Here is a 20,704-nt window from a genome sequence, read left to right on the forward strand (position 1 = left end):
CCCTCCTCATCCCAGTCACCTCCCCCCTCCTCATCCCAGTCACTCCCCCCTCCTCATCCCAGTCACCTTCCCCCTTCCTCATCTAAATCACCCCCTCCTCATCCCAGTCACCTCCCCCTCCTCATCCCAGTCACCCCCCTCCTCATCCCAGTCACCTTCCCCCCCCTCCTCATCCCAGTCCCTTTCCCCCTCCTCATCCCAGTTCTTTTCCCCCCTCCTCATCCCAGTTCCCCACCCCTCCTCATCTAAATCTCTCTCAATCACCTTCACCTTCACCCTCCATCTCAATCACTTTCCACCCCTCCTCATCCCAGTCACCTCCCCCCTCCTCATCTCAAATACCTTCCCCCTTCCTCATCTAAATCACCCCCTTCCTCATCTAAATCACCCCCCTCCTCATCCCAGTCACCTCCCCCTCCTCATCCCAGTCACCCCCTCATCCCAGTCACCCCCCTCCTCATCCCAGTCACCTTCCCCCCTCCTCATCTCTTTCACCTTCCCCCTCCTCATCTCTGCCACCTTCTCCCCCTCCTCATCTCTGCTACCTTCCCCCCTTCTCATCTCTGCCACCCCCCCATCTCTGTCACCTTCCACCTTTCACCCTTCTCATCCCAGTCACCTTTCACCCTCCTCATCCCAGTCACCTCCCCCCCACCTCATCCCAGTCACCCCCCCTCCTCATCCCAGTCACCTTCACCCCTCATCCCAGGCACATTCCCCCCTCCTCATCTCAATCACCTTCCCCCCTCCTCATCCCAGTCACCTTCCCCCCCTCCTCATCCCAGTCACCTTCCCCCTCCTCATCCCAGTCACCTTCCCCCTCCTCATCCCAGTCACCTTCCCCCCTCCTCATCCCAGTCACCTTCCTCCCCCTCCTCATCCCAGTCATCTTCCCCCTCCTCATCCCAGTCACCTTCCCCCCTCCTCCTCATCCCAGTCCCCTTCCCCCCTCCTCCTCATCCCAGTCACCTTCCCCCCTCCTCCTCATCCCAGTCACCTTCCCCCCTCCTCCTCATCCCAGTCACCCCCCTCCTCATCCCAGTCACCCCCCTCTCCTCATCTCAATCACCCCCCCTCCTCATCCCAGTAACTTTCCCCCTCCTCCTCCCAGTAACTTTCCCCCCTCCTCCTCCCAGTCACCTTTCCCCCTCCTCATCCCAGTCACCTTTCCCCCTCCTCATCCCAGCCACCTTCCCCCCTCCTCATCCCAGCCACCTTCCCCCCTCCTCATCACTTTTACCTTCCACCTCATCTCTCTTACCTTCCACCCTCCTCATCCCAGTCACCTTCCACCCTCCTCATCCCAATCACCCCCCCCTCCTCATCCCAATCATCCTCAGCAATCTACACACAATACCCCATAATGACAAAGTGAAAACAGGTTTTTTGAATGTTTTGCAAATTTATTAAACAGAAATAACAGATACATTATTTTCATAAGTATTCAGACCTTTGCTATGAGACTCGAAATTGAGCTCAGGTGCATCCTGTTTTCATTGATCATCCTTGAGATATTTTTACAATGTGATTGGAGTCCACCTGTGGTAATTTCAATTGATTGGACGTGATTTGGAAAGGCACACACCGGTCTATATTTTTTTACATTTACATTTTTAGTCATTTAGCAGACGCTCTTATCCAGAGTGCAGACTGGGGTGAGTGCATACATTTTTTATTTTTTATACTGGAATTGAACCCACAACCCTGGCGTTGCAAATGCCATGCTCTACCAACTGAGCTAGATCCCTGCCGGCCATTCCCTCCCCTACCCTGGACCAATTGTGCGCCGCCCCATGGGTCTCCCGGTCGCGGCCGGCTACGACAGAGCCTGGATTCGAACCAGGATCTCTAGTGGCACAGCTAGCACTGCGATGCAGTGCCTTAGACCACTGCGCCACTCGGGAGGACAATAAGGTCCCACAGTTGACAGTGCATGTCAGAGAAAAAATCAAGCCATGAGGTCGAAGGAATTGTCCGTAGAGCTCCGAGACAGGATTGTGTCGAGGCACAGATCTGGGGAAGGGTACCAAACATATCTGCAGCAATGAAGGTCCCCAAGAACACAGTGGCCTCCATCATTCTTAAATGGAAGAAGTTTGGAACCACCAAGACTCTTCCTAGAGCTGGCCGCCCGGCCAAACTGAGCCATCGGGGGAGAAGGGCCTTGGTCAGGGAGGTGACCAAGAACCTGCTGGTCAGTCTGACAGAGCTCTAGACTTCGTCTGTGGAGATGGGCGAACCTACCAGAAGGACAACCATCTCTGCAGCACTCCACCAATCAGGCCTTTATGGTAGAGTGGCCAGACGGAAGCCACTCCTCAGTAAAAGGCACATGACAGCCAGCTTGGAGTTTGCCAAAAGGCACCTAAAGACTCTCAGACCATGAGAAACAAGATTCTCTGGTCTGATGAAACCAAGATTGAACTCTTTGGCCTGAATGCTAAGCGTCACTTCTGGAGGAAACATGACACCATCCCTACGGTGAAGCGTGGTGGTGGCAGCATCATGCTGTGGGGATGTTTTTCAGCATCAGGCACTGGGAGACTAGTCAGGATCGAGGCAAAGATGAACGGAGAAAAGTACAGAGAGATCCTTGATGAAAACCTGCTCCAGAGCGCTCAGGACCTCAGACTGGGTCGGCGGTTCACCTTCCAACAGGACAACGACCCCAAGCACACAGCCAAGACAACGGAGGAGTAGCTTCGGGACAAGTTTCTGAATGTTCTTGAGTGGCCCAGCCAGAGCCCGGACTTGAACCCGATCGAACATCTCTGGAAAGACCTGAAAATAGCTGTGCAGCAACGCTCCCCATCCAACCTGACAGAGCTTGAGAGGATCTGCAGAGAAGAATGGGAGAAACTCCCCAAATACAGGTGTGCCAAGCTTTATAGAGTCATACCCAAGAAGACTTGAGGCTGTAATCGCTGCCAAAGGAGCTTCAACAAAGTACTGAGTAAAGGGCCTGAATACTTATGTAAATGTGATATTTTAATTTTTAATAATTAGCTAAAAAAGTTAATCCTATTTTTGCTTTGTCATTATGGGGTTTTGTGTGTAGATTGATGAGGAAAAAAATCAATTTAATCAATTTTAGAATAAGGCTGTAACCTAAGAATGTGGAAAAAGTCAAGGGGTCTGAATACTTTCCGAAGGCACTGTATGTGTCAGTGTGTTAGAACTGTACTGGTGTTTTAAGCTATTTAGCTATTTCTGTAAGTTTAAGTCTCTCTCACTCTCTTTCTCTCTCTCTCTCTCTCTCTCTCTCTCTCTCTCTCTCCCCCTCCCACTCCCTAGGTGGGGTCAGATTCGTCAGTGAATTTCACAGTGTACTATATGATCAGTGGTCCAGGAGTGACCATGTCCCCGGAGAAGCTTTTCTCTGTGGATCGTGACACAGGCATGGTGCGTGTACACTACCCTGTCGACCGGGAACAGTACCCCAAGTTTGTGGTAAGTGTGACAGACCTTCAGTACAGGCCATGGAGTTGGTCTAAATGAACTCACAAAGATTATAGGCAAGATAATAGCAGTGTAGTCATCTTGTCTGTCTGCTGTCTGTACCTCAGACCAAGAGTGGTGTGTGTGTGTAGTTCACAGCCCAGGTGTTTGACAGGCGGTCAGGGAAGGAGACAGATCGGCCTCTGGACATCACTGTTCTGGTAGAGGATATCAACGACAACGCACCAACCTTCTCTGGACTACTCACTTTCTCTGTGTTAGAGCAGTGCAAACCTGGTGAGTGTGTGTGTGTGTGTGTTTGTGTGTCTGATAGTTTAAGTACAGTATTGATATCTCTTTCTCTCTCACCCCTGCCTCCCTCTCTCCAGGTACTGAGGTAGGAGAAGTGAAGTCTACTGATAAGGATGAAGCAGACACCCCCCACACTAAGATCAGATACACCCTTCTGACTGGTGGTCAGTTCTTCACCATCGGGTCTCACAGTGGGCTGATCACAGCCAGGACCAGCACTCTTGACAGAGAGGTACCATAGGCAGGGCTTCCTTCCTTATTCAACACCCACTTATTTCCCTCTAAACACACCAGCATTGCTGTAAGATAGTTAGCCTATTGTATTGTTGTGCTATGTTAATATTATGTAACAAGTGATTGTTAGTCTCTGTCATTCTAGCTAACTGAATGGTGTACTGAATTTGAGGTAGAAACCAGTATAAACCAGAGCAGTCTTCAGTACTCTTGAATGATGATACTTTACTGAGGTTTGCTGTGGGGAAAATGTTGTAGGTCCCGTGTGGCTCAATTGATAGAGCATTGCGCTTGCAATGCCAGGGTTGTGGGAGACCAGTACCAAACATTTATGCACTCTCGATAAGAGCGTATGCTAAATGACTAAAATGTAAATGTAGTAGAAATGTCTCTCTGTGTGTTTGGGTCTTTCCAGACACAGGTGGTCCATGCTGTTACCGTGGAGATCCGGGACATGGACGGAGCTAAGAACGGCCTGTTCAACACTGCTACGGCCACCATCACGCTACTGGACATCAACGACAACCCTCCCACCTTCAGAGAGACCACCGTACGTCACTCCTCCTGCGTGTGTTTAGGACGACGACTATGGATGCATCCCAAATGGAACCCTATTCCCTTTATAGTGCACTACTTTTGACCGGAGTCCATAGGGAGTAGGGATATAGAAATAGGGTGTCATTTGGGATGCATCCGATAAATCACTCATCTTTGATGCAAACTCAACGATATTGCACACAACATAGTAGCAATAGAGTGAATATGTGGAAAACTTTACATTTTGATAACACTTCAGCCAGACAGAAAAATTATATTTACTTAATTGTCAATTGCCACAGAGACAGACATTTGTATTTTTCCTTTATCCCAACCCCCCGCCACACTGCCTACAGCATTTGAAAATGGTAAATAGATTTTCACTTTTCTCAAACATGCTATTCAGGTAACAGCAGAGCTGTAGAGAGTGATTGTCTGGACAGGTTACCAGTTCTTTATCCTGAGGTCCTATTCTAACCTCTCAACCCTTCTGCCATGAGACAGCACTGTTTCTGTGTCCCAAATAGCACCTTATTCCCTGCATAGTGCCCTATTGGCCCTGGTCAAGGGCCGTGGTCAAAAGTTGTGCACTATAATGGGAATAGGGTACCATTTGGGACTTAGCCCGTGCTCTGCCTCTGAGACAGTGATTGAGGACCTCTCGGGCTGGCTTGGCCAGTACTTGTCCAAACTGTAGAGAAGCATCCAGGCACCCTGAGGGCCTGCTACACATACCAGCCAATTATTTACATTTTATTGGCTGTCGGAAAATAACACTGCAGGCTAATCTCTGCGTGGCAGGCCATTTAGAGTGTATTAGTAAATGCATGATTTTGATTGTAAGCAGATTACCAGGTTTTCGAGAAATCCTAGATGAAAGAGTCCCAAAATCGAAAGGGAGTAAGCAATAAACCTGCGAATTTGGGAAAGTTAACGGAGTTGTGCAACCCTTCACAGTAGTGGTATTGTCTGACATCTTGGTTTAAAAATACTCTTATTGTTTTGACAAGCGTTTAAGGACTACTGCCCTCTTTTACCCTTTTGACCCTTCGTAGCTTTCCATTCAGTCAAAATGTGTCTAAGCAAAACAGGTATGTGGTGTTAATAAGGCAGTCAACAAATCACCTCAGGGTATTTTTGGTAGGTGCTAAGTGGTCATTATTACATTTACATTTTAGTCATTTAGCAGACGCTCTTATCCAGAGCGACTTACAGTTAGTGAGTGCATACATTTTCATACTGGCCCCCCGTGGGAAATGAACCCACAACCCTGGCGTTGCAAGTGCCATGCTCTACCAACTGAGCTACACTGATATTTATTTAATGTATTTATTTGCACTTAAAAAGAAACATTATACATAAAAAATGAGGTGAAACATAACTGTGCATGGGCACAGTTAGGGCTCCTCTCTCAATCTAAATTATTTTACAAAATGATTGTTTGTTTCTGCCTGACAGTACAAGGCCACTATAAAGGAGAACAGAGCAGACGTGCTGGTCCTGAGGATTCCTGTGGATGACAAGGACGTGGAGAAGACCCCAAACTGGAACGCCAGGTTTGTCATCACCCAGGGCAACGAGAACGGGAATTTCCGGATCGACACGGACCATGAAACCAACGAGGGCCTGCTCTATGTCGTCAAGGTGACAGAGATAACAACAACCACAGATGAAGGCACTGACACAAACAAATGAATAAAACAAAGATAGTCACACACTTTAAATATGTTCCAAATACTTTTATGTGTATCCTACTATGATTTCATATCTTTACTATTCCATTAGTCAGCACCTGTCCATCTGTTTTGGGTCTGTGTCAACTCTTGCGTTTTACTTGACTGTCACAAATAAAAACACTGCTACAGAGAGAGAGAGACTGAGATACTGACAAAGACACAGAGACACTGACTAAAAGATGAATGATGACATTATAATGTACTCACACTGTTATAATTCAGAGGCAACTCTCTGGAGAGCTGAGCATGGAATTTGTCTTGGCAGACTTCTCTGTGTGTGTGTGTCCATATGCATGGGTGGGTGTTCTCCAGAACAGAACACTCTCACAAGCTGATTTTCTTAGTAAAGGGGCAGTGCAGTCAAAAACGTGATTTTCCTGTGTTTTATATATACACTACCGGTCAAAAGTTAACACGTCCTACTGATTGAAGTTTTTTTTTTACTATTTTCTACATTGTAGAATAATAGTGAAGAGACAAACTATGAAATAACACATATGGAATCATGTAGTAACCAAAAAAGTGTTAAACAAATCAAAATATATTTCATATTTGAGATTCTTCAAATAGCCACCTTTTGCCTTGATGACAGCTTTGCACACTCTTGGCATTCTCTCAACCAGCTTCACCTGGAATGCTTTTCCAACAGTTTTGAAGGAGTTCCCACATATGCTGAGCACTTGTTGGCTGCTTTTCCTTCACTCTGCGGTCTGACTCATCCCAAACCATCTTCATTTGGTTGAGGTCGGGGGATTGTGGAGGCCAGGTCATCTGAGCACTCCATCACTCTCCTTCTTGGTAAAATAGCCCTTACACAGCCTGGAGGAGTGTTGGGTCATTGTCCTGTTAATAGTCCCACTAAGCCCAAACCAGATGGGATGGCGTATCGCTGCAGAATGCTGTGCTAGCCATGCTGGTTAAGTGTGCCTTGAATTCTAAATAAATCACAGACAGTGTCACCAGCAAAGCACCTCCTCCTCTATGCTTCACGGTGGGAAATACAAATGCGGAGATCATCTGTTCACCCACACCGCGTCTCACAAAGACACGGCGGTTGGAACCAAAAATCTCAAATTTGGACTCCAGACCAAAGGACACATTTCCACTGGTCTAATGTCCATTGCTCGTGTTTCTTGGCCCAAGCAAGTCTCCTCTTCTTATTGGTGTCCTTTAGTAGTGGTTTCTTTGCAGCAATTTGACCATGAAGGTCTGATTCACAGTCTCCTCTGAACAGTTGATGTTGAGATGTGTCTGTTACTTGAACTCTGTGAAGCATTTATTTGGGCTGCTATTTCTGAGGCTGGTAACTCTAATGAACTTATCGTCTGCAGCTCTGGGTCTTCCATTCCTGTACCAGGCGGTATAAGTTAATAGCTCTCTGGAGAGCTGAGTGTGGAATTAGTCTTGGCAGACTTGTCTCTCTCTCTCTGTGTGTGTGTGTGTGTGCATGCATGCTTGTTTGGGTGGGTGGGTATGTGTGTCTAAGTTGTAGCAGTGATAAGAAGTGAGCGTGGTTGTTATTATTAGCTGGTCACAGTGCGTCTCTGCTCTCTGGTAGGTGGTTGTTAAATGTGTCAGAGAATGGAGACATCAGCTTGACCTGAGTCATAACAGGAACATTTTGCACAGGTTGTGTCCCAAATGGCACCCTGTTCCCTATATAGGGCTCTGGTCAAAAGGTGTGCACTATGTAGGGAATAGGGTGCCATTGGGGATGCAACCACAGAGCTCAGGCTAATGCTGACAGAATGACAGCCAGGCTAGACTGAGTTAGTCATGAACCTGTTTTCTTCTCTCCTCTCCCACCCCTCCTCCAGCCTCTTGATTATGAGAAGGGGAAGACAGTGAAGCTGATGATCTCTGCCCAGAACGAGGCTCCCCTGGTGGGCATGGCAGGGACCTGGCTGTCCATCCCTGTGGATGTCAGTGTGGGTGATGAGGATGAGGGGCCAGAGTTTACCCCTCCTAACATGGTGATCAGGGTTAAAGAGAACACTCCCAACGGGACCCTGCTCTCCACCTACACAGCACTGGACCCAGAGACCAAGAGTAGCAAGGGGATCAAGTACGGACCACTGTCCCTAGTACACACTAATGACCCACTGTCCCTAGTGCACACTAATGACTAACAGTAGAGTAAATGAAGAATATAGACCTAAGACTACCCTAAAGCTGGTTACATTAGACTAGATTGAAATGTCATTACAACCACTTTTACCCCATGGGAGTAAATTATACTTTTGTTTAGATTAAATTAGATGTTATGAGATGTTTTCTAGTGTCTCTTATACATTCTTCTATTCATGTTTCTACATGCATATCGTGTTGCACTTATCAACCAAAGTTTGGAATGCATCAATAGCTCTATGCTATCTGTTAAACCTGTTCTCGCTCCCTCTCTCTCTCTCTCTGTGTGTGTGTGTGTGTGTGTGTGTGTGTGTGTGTGTGTGTGTGTGTGTGTGTGTGTGTGTGTGTGTGTGTGTGTGTGTAAGATGGCGCCGACAGACATGGCAGCTCTGCTTCTAGCTCCTAAGCAATTTTGCAGTATTTTGTTTTTTTACAAGCATTTCGCTACACCTGCAATAACATCTGCTAAATATTTGTATGTGACCGATAAAACATTTGATTAGTGTGTGTGTGTGTGTGTGTGTGTTGTAGGTACTACACAAAATTTGACCCTGGCTCATGGATAGCTGTGGGGGAGACCACGGGAGAGCTGAGGGTAGCTAACACCATCGACCTTGAGTCTCCTCTAGTTACCAACGGAGCCTACACCATCACCATCAAAGCTGTGGATGAGAGTGAGTGGCGTTTTCACCCAAACTGTTATTACACATGGGCAACCGCACTGGAGAGTGTGTAAAGGATGTCATACATGTATTAATATCAAAGGACACATCTGCCTTTTGGGGTTTAATAACATTTCCCTGTGAGGTTTACAGCTTTACGCATAGTGTAGGTGAACATGCAGTGATACAGTAAAACATGACTTGCTATGCTGACTCCTCCCATCTCTTTGTTTGGCTTGTTATCTTGTGAGGCGTTGCTGAGAACACCTGGAGTAGCTGAACAGGGGTGTGACTGATCTGTGTTTCTGGGTTGTCAATCAGGGTGTGTCAGGCAGAAACTCTCCTTTGTGCTCAGTGTACTTTGTACTTGAACTATTTGCACTACTTTACAACAGTGTATATAGACATATGACATTTGAAAGGTCTCTATTCCTTTGGAACATTTGTGAGTGTAATGAACATTTGTTTACTGTACATTTGTTGTTGTTTATTTCACTTTTGTTTATCTATTTGACTTGCTTTGGCAATGTAAACATACACTAAATATACAAAAGTATGTGGACATCCCTTAAAATTAGTCAATTCGGCTATTTCAGCCACACCCATTGCTGACAGGTGTATAATATCGAGCACACAGCCATGCAATCTCCATAGACAAACATTGGCAGTAGAATGGCCTTACTGAAGAGCTCAGTGACTTTCAACGTGGCACCGTCATAGGATGCCCCCTTTCCAACAAGTCAGTTCGTAAAAATGTTGCCCTGCTAGAGCTGTGAAGTGGAAACGACTAGGATCAACAACAGCTCAGCCGCGAAGTGGTAGGCCACACAAGCTGAATTGTGGCCCATTCCTCCTGACACAGCTGGTGTAACTGAGTCAGGTTTGTAGGCCTCCTTGCTCGCACATGCTTTTTCAGTTCTGCCCACACATTTTCTATAGGATTGAGGTCAGGGCTTTATGATGGCCACTCCAATACCTTGACTTTGTTGTCCTTAAGCCATTTTGCCACAACTTCGGAAGTATGCTTCGGGTCATTGTCCATTTGGAAGACCCTTTTGCGACCAAGCTTTAACTTCCTGACTGATGTCTTGAGATGTTACTTCAATATATCCACATAATCTTCCTTCCTCATGATGCCATCTATTTTGTGAAGTGCACCAGTACCTCCTGCAGCAAAGCACCCCCACAGCATGATGCTGCCACCCCCGTGCTTCACGGTTGGGATGGTGTTCTTCGGCTTGCAAGGGACCCCCTTTTTCCTCCAAACATAACGATGGTCATTATGGCCAAACAGTTCTATTTTTGTTTCATCAGACCAGAGGACATTTCTCCAAAAAGTACGATCTTTGTCCCCATGTGCAGTTGTGAACCGTAGTCTGGCTTTTTTATGGCGGTTTTGGAGCATTGGCTTCTTCCTTTTTTAGCCGCCTTTCAGGTTATGTCGATATAGGACTCATTTTACTGTGGATATAGTTTCTTTTGTACCTGTTTCCTCCAGCATCTTCACAAGGTCCTTTGCTGTTGTTCTGGGATAGTTTGCACTTTTCGCACCAAAGTACGTTCATCTCTAGGAGACAGTACGCGTCTCCTTCCTGAGCGGTATGATGGCTGCGTGGTCCCATGGTGTTTATACTTGCATACTATTGTTTGTACAGATGAATGTGGTATCCTCAGGCGTTTGGAAATTGCTCCCAAGGATGAACCAGACTTCTGGAGGTCTACAATTTCTTTTCTGAGGTTTTGGCTGATTTCTTTAGATTTTCCCATGATGTCAAGCAAAGAGGCACTGAGTTTGAAGGTAGGCCTTGAAATACATCCACAGGTACACCTCCAATTGACTCAAATTATGTCAATTAGCCTATCAGAAGCTTCTAAAGCCATGACATCATTTTCTGGAATTTTCCAAGCTGTTTAAAGGCACAGTCAACTTAGTATATGTAAACTTCTGACCCACTGGAATTGTGATACAGTGAATTATAATTGAAATGATCTGTCTATAAACAATTGATGGAAAAATTACTTGTGTCATGCACAAGGTAGATGTCCTAACCGACTTGCCAAAACTATAGTTTGTTAACAAGAAATTCTCAAACTAGACACTAATGTATTTGTCCTCTTGCTAAGTTGTGCACCGGGGCCTCCCACTCCTCTTTCTATTCTGGTTAGAGCCAGTTTACGCTGTTCTGTGAAGGGAGTAGTACACAGCATTGTACGAGATCTTCAGTTTCTTGGCAATTTCTCGCATGGAATAGCCTTCATTTCTCAGAACAAGAATAGACTGACGAGTTTCAGAAGAAAGTTATTTGTTTCTGGACATTTTGAGCCTGTAATCGAACCCACAATTGCTGATGCTCCAGATACTCAACTAGTCTCAAGAAGGCCAGTTTTATTGCTTCTTTAATCAGCACAACAGTTTTGAGCTGTGCTAACGTAATTGCAAAAGGGTTTTCTAATGATCAATTAGCCTTTTAAAATGATAAACTTGGATTAGCAAACAGAACGTGCCATTGGAACACAGGACTGATGGTTGCTGATAATGGACCTCTGTACGCCTATGTAGATATTTCATTAAAAATCAGCCGTTTCCAGCTACAATAGCCATTTACAACATTAACAATGTCGACACTGTATTTCGGATCAATTTTATGTTATTTTAATGGACAAAAAATTTGCTTTTCTTTCGAAAACAAGGACATTTCTAAGTGACCCCAAACTTTTGAACGGTAGTGTATATTTCCACAATATGAGGTTGAAATAACACTGTGACATTTTGAAAATTATGATAATACCTTTTTAGTGTAAGAGCCGCCTGCAATTCCAGAGTTTTGGCCTCTCTGCCAATAACAGTTAGTTTTCAGGTTACATATCCCTCCCATTAGGCTCCTCCAACTAGGCCCCTCACTCAGGCCACTCCCAGACAGTCCTAGCAAAATTCTTGCTTGAGAAATAGATTTTTTGCTAAGATGCTATTTTTGTTTGACCATTTTAATTGAAATCAATCACAGTAAGGTACTTACTTAATTGTTACCCAGAAATGATTTTATATTTAGATAAAAACGGCTACGTTTGACCTTAACATAACTGCATGTGTGTGTCCAGCACTTCAACTGTTATGACATATTCCACTTAAAGAATTGTACTTTTGTTATGTGGCACTATTGTATAAAACAATGGACTTTAGATGTAATAAAATAGTTGAATGGATTACTGAATGAGTAGACGAATGAATTCAGGTTTAAGGTGACATCACGTTTGAATGGATGAGAGATTCCAGGTTTGAATGAACGACTGGATGAATGAGTTCAGTTTTGTATGAGTGAAACCCGAAAAGTGAACCAATAGGGACTGCGGCTCAGAGCCTGAACTTGTTGACCTGACCCCTCCCCCTTCTCTCTGTCTCCTAGGTAAGAAGTCTGGCAATGGCAATATAACGCTGCTGATAGAGGACGTCAATGACAACGTCCCGAAGATCGTCCCGGGAACAGACCTGACGCTGTGTGAGGAGGAGGAGGGGCAGATGGGCTCCATAACCATAGAAGCAAAGGATGCTGACCTATCACCTTACGCTGGACCCTTCAACTTCATGCTGCCAGAGGGGCATGATGGGAAATGGAGGCTGAGAGACATTCAGAGTGAGTAAAGTGGGTTGGGGTTGAAATATGGTTGTGGTTGAATTGTGGGTATAGTATGTCTACATCCAGAGCAGTGGCGGTCGGTGCCGTTTAAGATGAGGGAGGAAGATATATATTTGTTTATGAGCATGGCCTTATTTCTATTACAGCATATTGGATGACTGTCATTCATATTCCATTCACCCAGCTCAATGTAACATCGATAGGTTTAGGCTACTACATGATACAAAAATGTTCCCTATACCCATCATGAGGTTGCTACAATGAACGTTTACAACGTAGGTGCACAGGTTGAGATAATTTTTTGTAATCAAGGTGACAGACAGTGACACATACAGTACCGCCTTGCTCACTCTTGCCTGCATCTAGGGTGTAATCATTAGATCAACAGTTGCAAACGAGAGTTCAGGTATGTTTTCCCTGTTTTGTTCCATTTGCTTCTGTTTAATAAACGTTTTTCAATAGAATTGGCGAAATGAATACACCCCTGATCACACACAAACACAGTTCACTTTCATACAAACAGCATGATCACTTTGCTTGTTGTAATTCCTTCTCGTATCTATGCGCTCTCCTCCTCTTTCACCTTTTCCCTTCACTTGTGGACTTCAGTGTACAACACATCAGCTGTCTGTGACCAGGCGAAAAAACCTTTCCAAGCCAAACCTTCATATCATAACCGCTACACACAGCCTACCTACATCGTTGTCACCATATTATCTAACGTCATAGTCAACATAGCTAATAGAAATAACACATGAGTAATCCCGCTACAGTTATGCAGTAGAGTATACAATCAGCAAGTTTCACTATTTTTATTTTTATGACAAGGGTTGGTGGTCTGTGTCTATTTGTCAATAACTGCTGGTGCGCAAAATCTAATATTAAAGGTCTCGAGGTTTGGCTCGCCTGAGGTAGAGTATCTCATGATAAGCTGTAGACCACATTATTTACCAAGAGAGTTTACATCTGTATTTTTCGTAGCTGTCTATTTACCACCACAAACCGATGCTGGCAGGAAGACCACACTCAATTAGCTGCATAAGGTCATAAGCAAACAAGAAAATGCTCATCCAGAGGCGGCGCTCCTAGTGGCTGGGGACTTTAATGCAGGAAAACTGAAATCCGTTTTACCAAATTTCTACCAGGATGTCACATGTGCAACCAGAGGAAAAAAACTCTAGACCACCTTTACTCCACACACAGAGATGCGTACAAAGCTCTCCCTCGCCCTCCATTTGGCAAATCTGACCATAATTCCATCCTCCTGATTCCTGCTTACAAGCAAAAACTAAAGCAGGAAGTACCAGTGACTCGCTCAATACGGAAGTGGTCAGATGACGCAGATGCTAAGCTACAGGACTGTTTTGCTAGCACAGACTGGAATATGTTCCGGGATTCATCCGATGGCATTGAGGAATATACCACATCAGTCACCGGCTTCATCAATAAGTGCATCGATGACGTCGTCCCCACAGTGACCGTACATACATACATACATACATACATACATACATACATACATACCCCAACCAGAAGCCATGGATTACAGGCAACATCTGCACTGAGCTAAAGGGTGGAGCTGCCGCTTTCAAGGAGCGGGACTCTAACCCGGACGCTTATAAGAAATTCCGCTATGCCCTCCGATGAACCATCAAACAGGCAAAGCGTCAATACAGGACTAAGATTGAATCCTACTACACCGGCTCTGATGCTCGTCGGATGTGGCAGGGCTTGCAAACTATTAGCTGCCCAGTGACACGAGCCTACCAGATGAGATAAATTACTTCTAAGTGCGCTTCGAGGCAAGCAACACTGAAGCATGCATGAGAGCACCAGCTGTTCCGGACGACTGTGTGATCATGCTCTCCGTAGCCGATGTGAGTAAGACCTTTAAACAGGTCAACATTCAGACAGATTACCAGGACGTGTACTCAGAGCATGGGCTGACCAACTGGCAAGTGTCTTCACTGACATTTTCAACCTGTCCCTGACTGAGTCTGTAATACCTATGTTTCAAGCAGACGACCATAGTCTCCGTGCCTAAGAACACCAAGGTAACCTGCCTAAATGACTACCGACCCGTAGCACTCACATCTGTAGCCATGAAGTGCTTTGAAAGGCTGCTCATGGCTCACATCAACACCATCATCCCAGTAACCCTAGACCCTCTCCAATTTGCATACCGCCCCAACAGATCCACAGATGACGTAATCTCTATTGCACTCCACACTGCCCTTTCCCACCTGGACAAAAGGAACACCTACGTGAGAATGCTATTCATTGACTACAGCTCAGCGTTCAACACCATAGTGCCCTCAAAGCTACGGACCCTGGGACTAAACACCTCCCTCTGCAACTGGATCCTGGACTTCCTGATGAGCCGCCCCCAGGTGGTAAAGGTAGGCAACAACACATCTGCCACGCTGATCCTCAACACGGGGGCCCCTCAGGGGTGCGTGCTTAATCTCCTCCTGTACTCCCTGTTCACCCACGACTGCATGGCCAGGCACGACTCCAACACCATCATTAAGGTTGCCGACGACACAACGCTGGTAGGCCTGATCACCGACACCGATGAGACAGCCTATAGGGAGGAGGTCTGAGACCTGGCAGTGTGGTGCCAGGACAATAACCTCTCCCTCAACGTGATCAGGACAAAGGAGATGATCGTGGACTACAGGAAAAGGAGGGCCGAGCACGCCCCCATTCACATCGACGGGGCTGTAGTGAAGGCGCTACAGAGGGTAATGCGTACGGCCCAGTACATCACCGGGGCCAAGCTTCCTGCCATCCAGGACCTCTATACCAGGCGGTGTCAGAGGAAGGTCCTAAAAATTGCCAAAGACTCCAGCCACCCTAGTCATAGACTGTTCTCTCTGCTACCGCACGGTAAGCGGTACCGGAGTGCCAAGTCTAGGTCCAAAAGGCTACTTAATAACAGCTTCTACCCCCAAGCCATAAGACTGCTGAACAGCTAATCAAATGGCTACCCAGACTATTTGCAGTCACTTTACCCCTACCTACATCTACAAATTAACTCAATTACCTCGACTAACCTGTACCCCCTCACATTGACTCGGTACTGGTATCCCCTGTATATAGCCTCGTTATTGTTATTTTATTGTAACTTTTTTATTTAGTAAATATTTTCTTAACTCTTAACTTAACTGCATTGTTGGTTAAGGGCTTGTAAGTAAGCATTTCATGGTAAGGTCTACACCTGTTGTATTCAGCGTATGTGACAAATGTGATTTAATTTGAAGACTATATCTAGAATTTAAATGACCATAGAACAGATTACTAGATCCCAGATTGCCCTTTTAAGCCCAGTGGAACGGACAGAAGGCAGTGAGTGTTAAGAGGCCTGTGTGTGAATGCGTCCTAAATGGTACCCTATTCCCTTAATAGGACACTTCCGTATGTGACCTGGTCAAAAGTAGTTCACTATATAGGGAATAGGGTACAATTTGAGACGCAGCCTTAGTGTATATTATACAGAGCCAGACCTCTGTGTGTGTATTGTTTGTGTATCAGCCATGGCCAGACCTCTGAAGCCTCACAGGAGAGAAATGTCAAACTAAATGTCAGGCAGCACAGAGGAAATGTCACCCTTCATTTAGTGTGTGTGTGTGTGTGTGTGTGTGTGTCACCCTCCACTTATTGGCAGAGTAAATACATCTGTGGATAAGTCCCAAAACAACAATCACAGGCTGCCATGGGCCCAGCACACAGTGGGCACATAGACACAGGTGCATGCAGGCACACACACACAGTGACCATAGAGTCAGATACTGGAGGGGATAGGGATTGAGATACACATCACACACCATAGGGCCCTCACACTGCAGGGCCCTCACACTGCAGGGCCCTCACACTGCAGGGCCCTCACACTGTGGGACCCTCACGCTGCGTGCCCCTCACGCTGCGGGACCCTCACGCTACAGGACACTCACGCTGCAGGACACTCACAAGACCCCATGGCACATATCCACACGCTGCAAAGCACGTAAACTCAGCAAAAAAAGAAACGTCCTCTCACTGTCAACTGCGTTTATTTTCAGCAAACTTAACATGTGTAAATATTTGTATGAACGTAACAAGATTCAACAACTGAGACATAAACTGAACAAGTTCCACAGAAATTGAATAATGTGTCCCTGAACAAAGGGGGGGTCAAAATCAAAAGTAACAGTCAGTATCTGGTGTGGCCACCAGCTGCATTAAGTACTGCAGTGCATCTCCTCCTCATGGACTGCACCAGATTTGCCAGTTCTTGCTGTGAGATGTTACCCCACTCTTCCACCAAGGCACCTGCAAGTTCCCGGACATTTCTGGGGGGAATGGCCCTAGCCCTCACCCTCCGATCCAACAGGTCCCAGACGTGCTCAATGGGATTGAGATCCGGGCTCTTCGCTGGCCATGGAAGAACACTGACATTCCTGTCTTGCAGGAAATCACGCACAGAACGAGCAGTATGGTTGGTGGCATTGTCATGCTGGAGGGTCATGTCAGGATGAGCCTGCAGGAAGGGTACCACATGACGGAGGAGGATGTCTTCCCTCGAACGCACAGTATTGAGATTGCCTGCAATGACGACAAGCTCAGTCCAATGATGCTGTGACACACCGCCCCAGACCATGACGGACCCTCCACCTCCAAATCGATCCCGCTCCAGAGTACAGGCCTCGGTGTAACGCTTATTCCTTCAACGATAAACGCAAATCCGACCATCACCCCTGGTGAGACCAAACCGTGACTCGTCAGTGAAGAGCACTTTTTGCCAGTCCTGTCTGGTCCAGAGACGGTGGGTTTGTGCCCATAGGCGACGTTGTTGCCGGTGATGTCTGGCCCTCAGTCCTGCCTCTCTCAGCCTCAGCGGACAGTCTAAGCACTGATGGAGGGATTGTGCGTTCCTGGTGTAACTCAGGCAGTTGTTGCCATCCTGTACCTGTACCGCAGGTGTGATGTTCGGATGTACCGATCCTGTGCAGGTGTTGTTACACGTGCTCTGCCACTGCGAGGACGATCAGCTGTCCGTCCTGTCTCCCTGTAGCGCTGTCTTAGGCATCTCACAGTATGGACATTGCAATTTATTGCCCTGGCCACATCTGCAGTCCTCATGCCTTCTTGCAGCATGCCTAAGGCACGTTCACACAGATGAGCAGGCATCCAGGGCATCTTTCTTTTGGTGTTTTTCAGAGTCAGTAGAAGGGCCTCTTTAGTGTCCTAAATTTCATAACTATGACCTTAATTGCCTACCGTCTGTAAGCTGTTACTGTCTTAACGACCGTTCCACAGGTGCATGTTCATTAATTGTTTATGGTTCATTGAACAAGCATGGAAAACAGTGTTTAAACCCTTTACAATGAAGATCTGTGAAGTTATTTGGATTTTTACGAATTATCTTTGAAAGACGGGTCCTGAAAAAGGGACTTTTTTTGGGGGGCTGAGTATACATACTGTGCTTGGCACACAAACACACACTGTGAGGCGCACACAACTACCACAGGAGAGTACAAAATATGGAGGGAAACTCTCTGAACACTGAACATTCCAAAGGTTATCTCCTCATGGTGCATTTATACCCTGGATACCACAGTAATCTCTCTCTTTTTCTCTCTTTCTCTCTTTCTCTCTTTCTTTCACTGCCCTCTGTAGACGGGTCAGCAGTGCTGGAGCAGGTGGTGGAGATGGCCCGGGGTGTGTATGCGGTCCCTGTACGTGTGACTGACCTCCAGGATAAGGGCGGGGTCCAGGTGCTGTCTGTAAGGGTGTGTCAGTGCCTGGGGGGAGAGTGTGTAGCCAAGAGGAGCTCTGTTTCTGTGGGGATCTGGGGCGTCCTGGCCATGCTGCTGGCCTTCCTGCTGCTCCTACTGCTCTGTGAGTAGGAATGGTGGATACACACTAGCACATGCCCGCACATGTGCATTAATCGCATATCATATCCTGCATCACTTAGTCACATCAGATACTTTGTCCGTTTATTCCTGTACTACATCAGATACTACACAGAGTGCACATACCATTTTATCAGATATGAATGACATATCCTACATTATACTTCACATCTATAATTTCAGGCAATTCTCCATTTATATGGATTTATGTAACTAACATATTTGCTCTCTCATATGCAGGTCTATTATTTGTGTTTTACTGCACCACTAAGGGAGAGAAGATCTACATGGAAGACTGTAGTGGTGGCATGCTGCTGAAGTCTAACACAGAGGCTCCTGGAGATGAAGTGGTGAGATCAGCTTTCCTCTGGACTAGCTCCTCTATCATTGATGAGTGTGTGTACTGTGTTTGCGTGTGTGTGAATGGGACTGTCATTATCATTGTCCTTATCCTCTGTTATCGCTGGTCAGAAATCTGCGGCCCTGCTGATTGTACCTTCCACCGGTGTTGCCGTGGACACAGTGGATAGCTCCATGAAGGGGGCAGGGCTGGTGGGGCTTCTGAACCAGAATGGGGCGGGGTGTCCGGCTCCAGGTCCTCCTCTGATTGGTCAGCAGACGATCAATCTGAATCGGGAGAGTGTGTATCAGACGAGCAGTAGGCAGGACTTCCTGACAGCTCAGGGACAGAGCTTTTACTCCACCGGACAGTACGGGGGAGGTAACTTCTACACAGACACTACCTTCCTCAAACAGTCCCAGGCTTCCTCCACTCTCTCCGCCCTGCACACCTGGAAGACCAACGGACTCTACCTGGGCAAGGTAAACCATTTTTTTTAAAACATGTTGCTTTGGCTGTGGTTTTTGTGATAAAATTCAGATTAATGGATTGCATTTGTAGATTTAGTCTATATGGGCTGCTTCAAAAGAATAGCATTTCAGCACTCAATTTGTCATTCCTGTCAAGTGCTTTTGCAAGACATAACTGGGTTGGTGTGACGACAGTTAGGACCTGGTTGTATTCCTAAGCCGTTCTGTAACCTGTGTTGATACCTCTGTTTTCTCTGTCCTGCAGAAGCTGGTGTATTTTGGAGATGAGTCAGAGGAGCGTTATGCGGACGACGTGGCCCGGGCATATGATTACGAGGGAGAAGGGTCACCGGCCGGGTCAGTGGGGTGCTGCAGTGACTTTGGTGACCAGGATAACCTGGACTTCCTGGACTCACTGGGGTCAAAGTTCAAAACACTGGCCAACATCTGCATGGACAAGGAGGAGGAGATCTGAGACCGAGATGGGATGAGAACACGAATAAAGAACACAACTAACAGGAACACAAAGCAACTAATGAGATCAGAACCTTCGAGAGAAAGACAATCAGTAAAATCAATGGAAGGTGAATGCCAAGAGCGTATCAGTGAGTGAGACTGATGATAGATCTGTTGTTTTGGAAGGGAGATAAAGATATAGCAGGTATTCTCTCTCTCCTCAGTCTACTACATTACCTAAAGAAGAGTGAAGAAGCGAGACATCACCCAGACTATTCTCACTCTGAGGTACACATGCTACTGGCTCTTTTTGTGCTTTGATCTGGTGTCTGTTATGCTCTGCTTTGACACCAGGGGGAGTATGTCCCTGTTTTTACTGTAATACAACACTGGCCAGGATCAGTGTGTGTCTGTGTGTGTGATATAGATCATATTGCTGGAGTTGTCATTGCTGAATGTGTAACATGATCTCTGAGTCAATTGGTTTCTATAGGAGACAAGATAATTCTTCATAATTGCTGCCGTTTGTCAAGGGCTCACACTGTCTTGTCTTTTTCTAATGAGAAAATAAATGGCAATTTAAGCAGAAAGAGGAGAGCTGTGTTTTGTACATTTGCACTTAAAGATAATGCAGAGTATTTTCCTATTGTACGGTCTGCTTCTTGAATGTTTGTGTGTCTTAAATTAAACCCAAAGGTATTTTGAAAGAGGGAATAGAGGGGGAGAAGTGTGTGCTGCCAGCTGAGGAAATAGAGAAAATAAAACAGTAAAGAACGATGATTGCTCTTTCTAACACCGAATGGAATTGTAATGAGGTTCTCAGATGCCGCCTGTGTGTGTGCGGTGTTTCTGTGGGGCTG

The 20,704-nt window shown here is 46.2% G+C and overlaps 1 protein-coding gene across 1 annotated transcript in view; it reads left to right on the forward strand.

Annotated features, from left to right (window-relative positions):
* The window catches only part of LOC121533900 (desmocollin-1), a 32,218-nt gene extending 11,779 nt beyond the window's left edge, over positions 1–20,439 (forward strand). Inside the window, exons 5-16 of the mRNA XM_041840238.2 lie at positions 3,295–3,450; positions 3,591–3,735; positions 3,828–3,982; positions 4,400–4,534; positions 5,980–6,165; positions 8,075–8,322; positions 8,916–9,058; positions 12,451–12,678; positions 18,340–18,561; positions 18,819–18,928; positions 19,050–19,400; positions 19,654–20,439. Of these exons, the coding sequence (XP_041696172.1) occupies positions 3,295–3,450; positions 3,591–3,735; positions 3,828–3,982; positions 4,400–4,534; positions 5,980–6,165; positions 8,075–8,322; positions 8,916–9,058; positions 12,451–12,678; positions 18,340–18,561; positions 18,819–18,928; positions 19,050–19,400; positions 19,654–19,863 (2,289 nt within the window). The 3' untranslated portion in view covers positions 19,864–20,439. The remainder of the gene's footprint in view (positions 1–3,294; positions 3,451–3,590; positions 3,736–3,827; positions 3,983–4,399; positions 4,535–5,979; positions 6,166–8,074; positions 8,323–8,915; positions 9,059–12,450; positions 12,679–18,339; positions 18,562–18,818; positions 18,929–19,049; positions 19,401–19,653) is intronic.
* The last annotated feature ends 265 nt before the right edge of the window (positions 20,440–20,704 follow it).

The sequence above is a fragment of the Coregonus clupeaformis genome, chromosome 20, assembly GCF_020615455.1.
Source record: "Coregonus clupeaformis isolate EN_2021a chromosome 20, ASM2061545v1, whole genome shotgun sequence".
Lineage (NCBI taxonomy): Eukaryota > Metazoa > Chordata > Actinopteri > Salmoniformes > Salmonidae > Coregonus > Coregonus clupeaformis.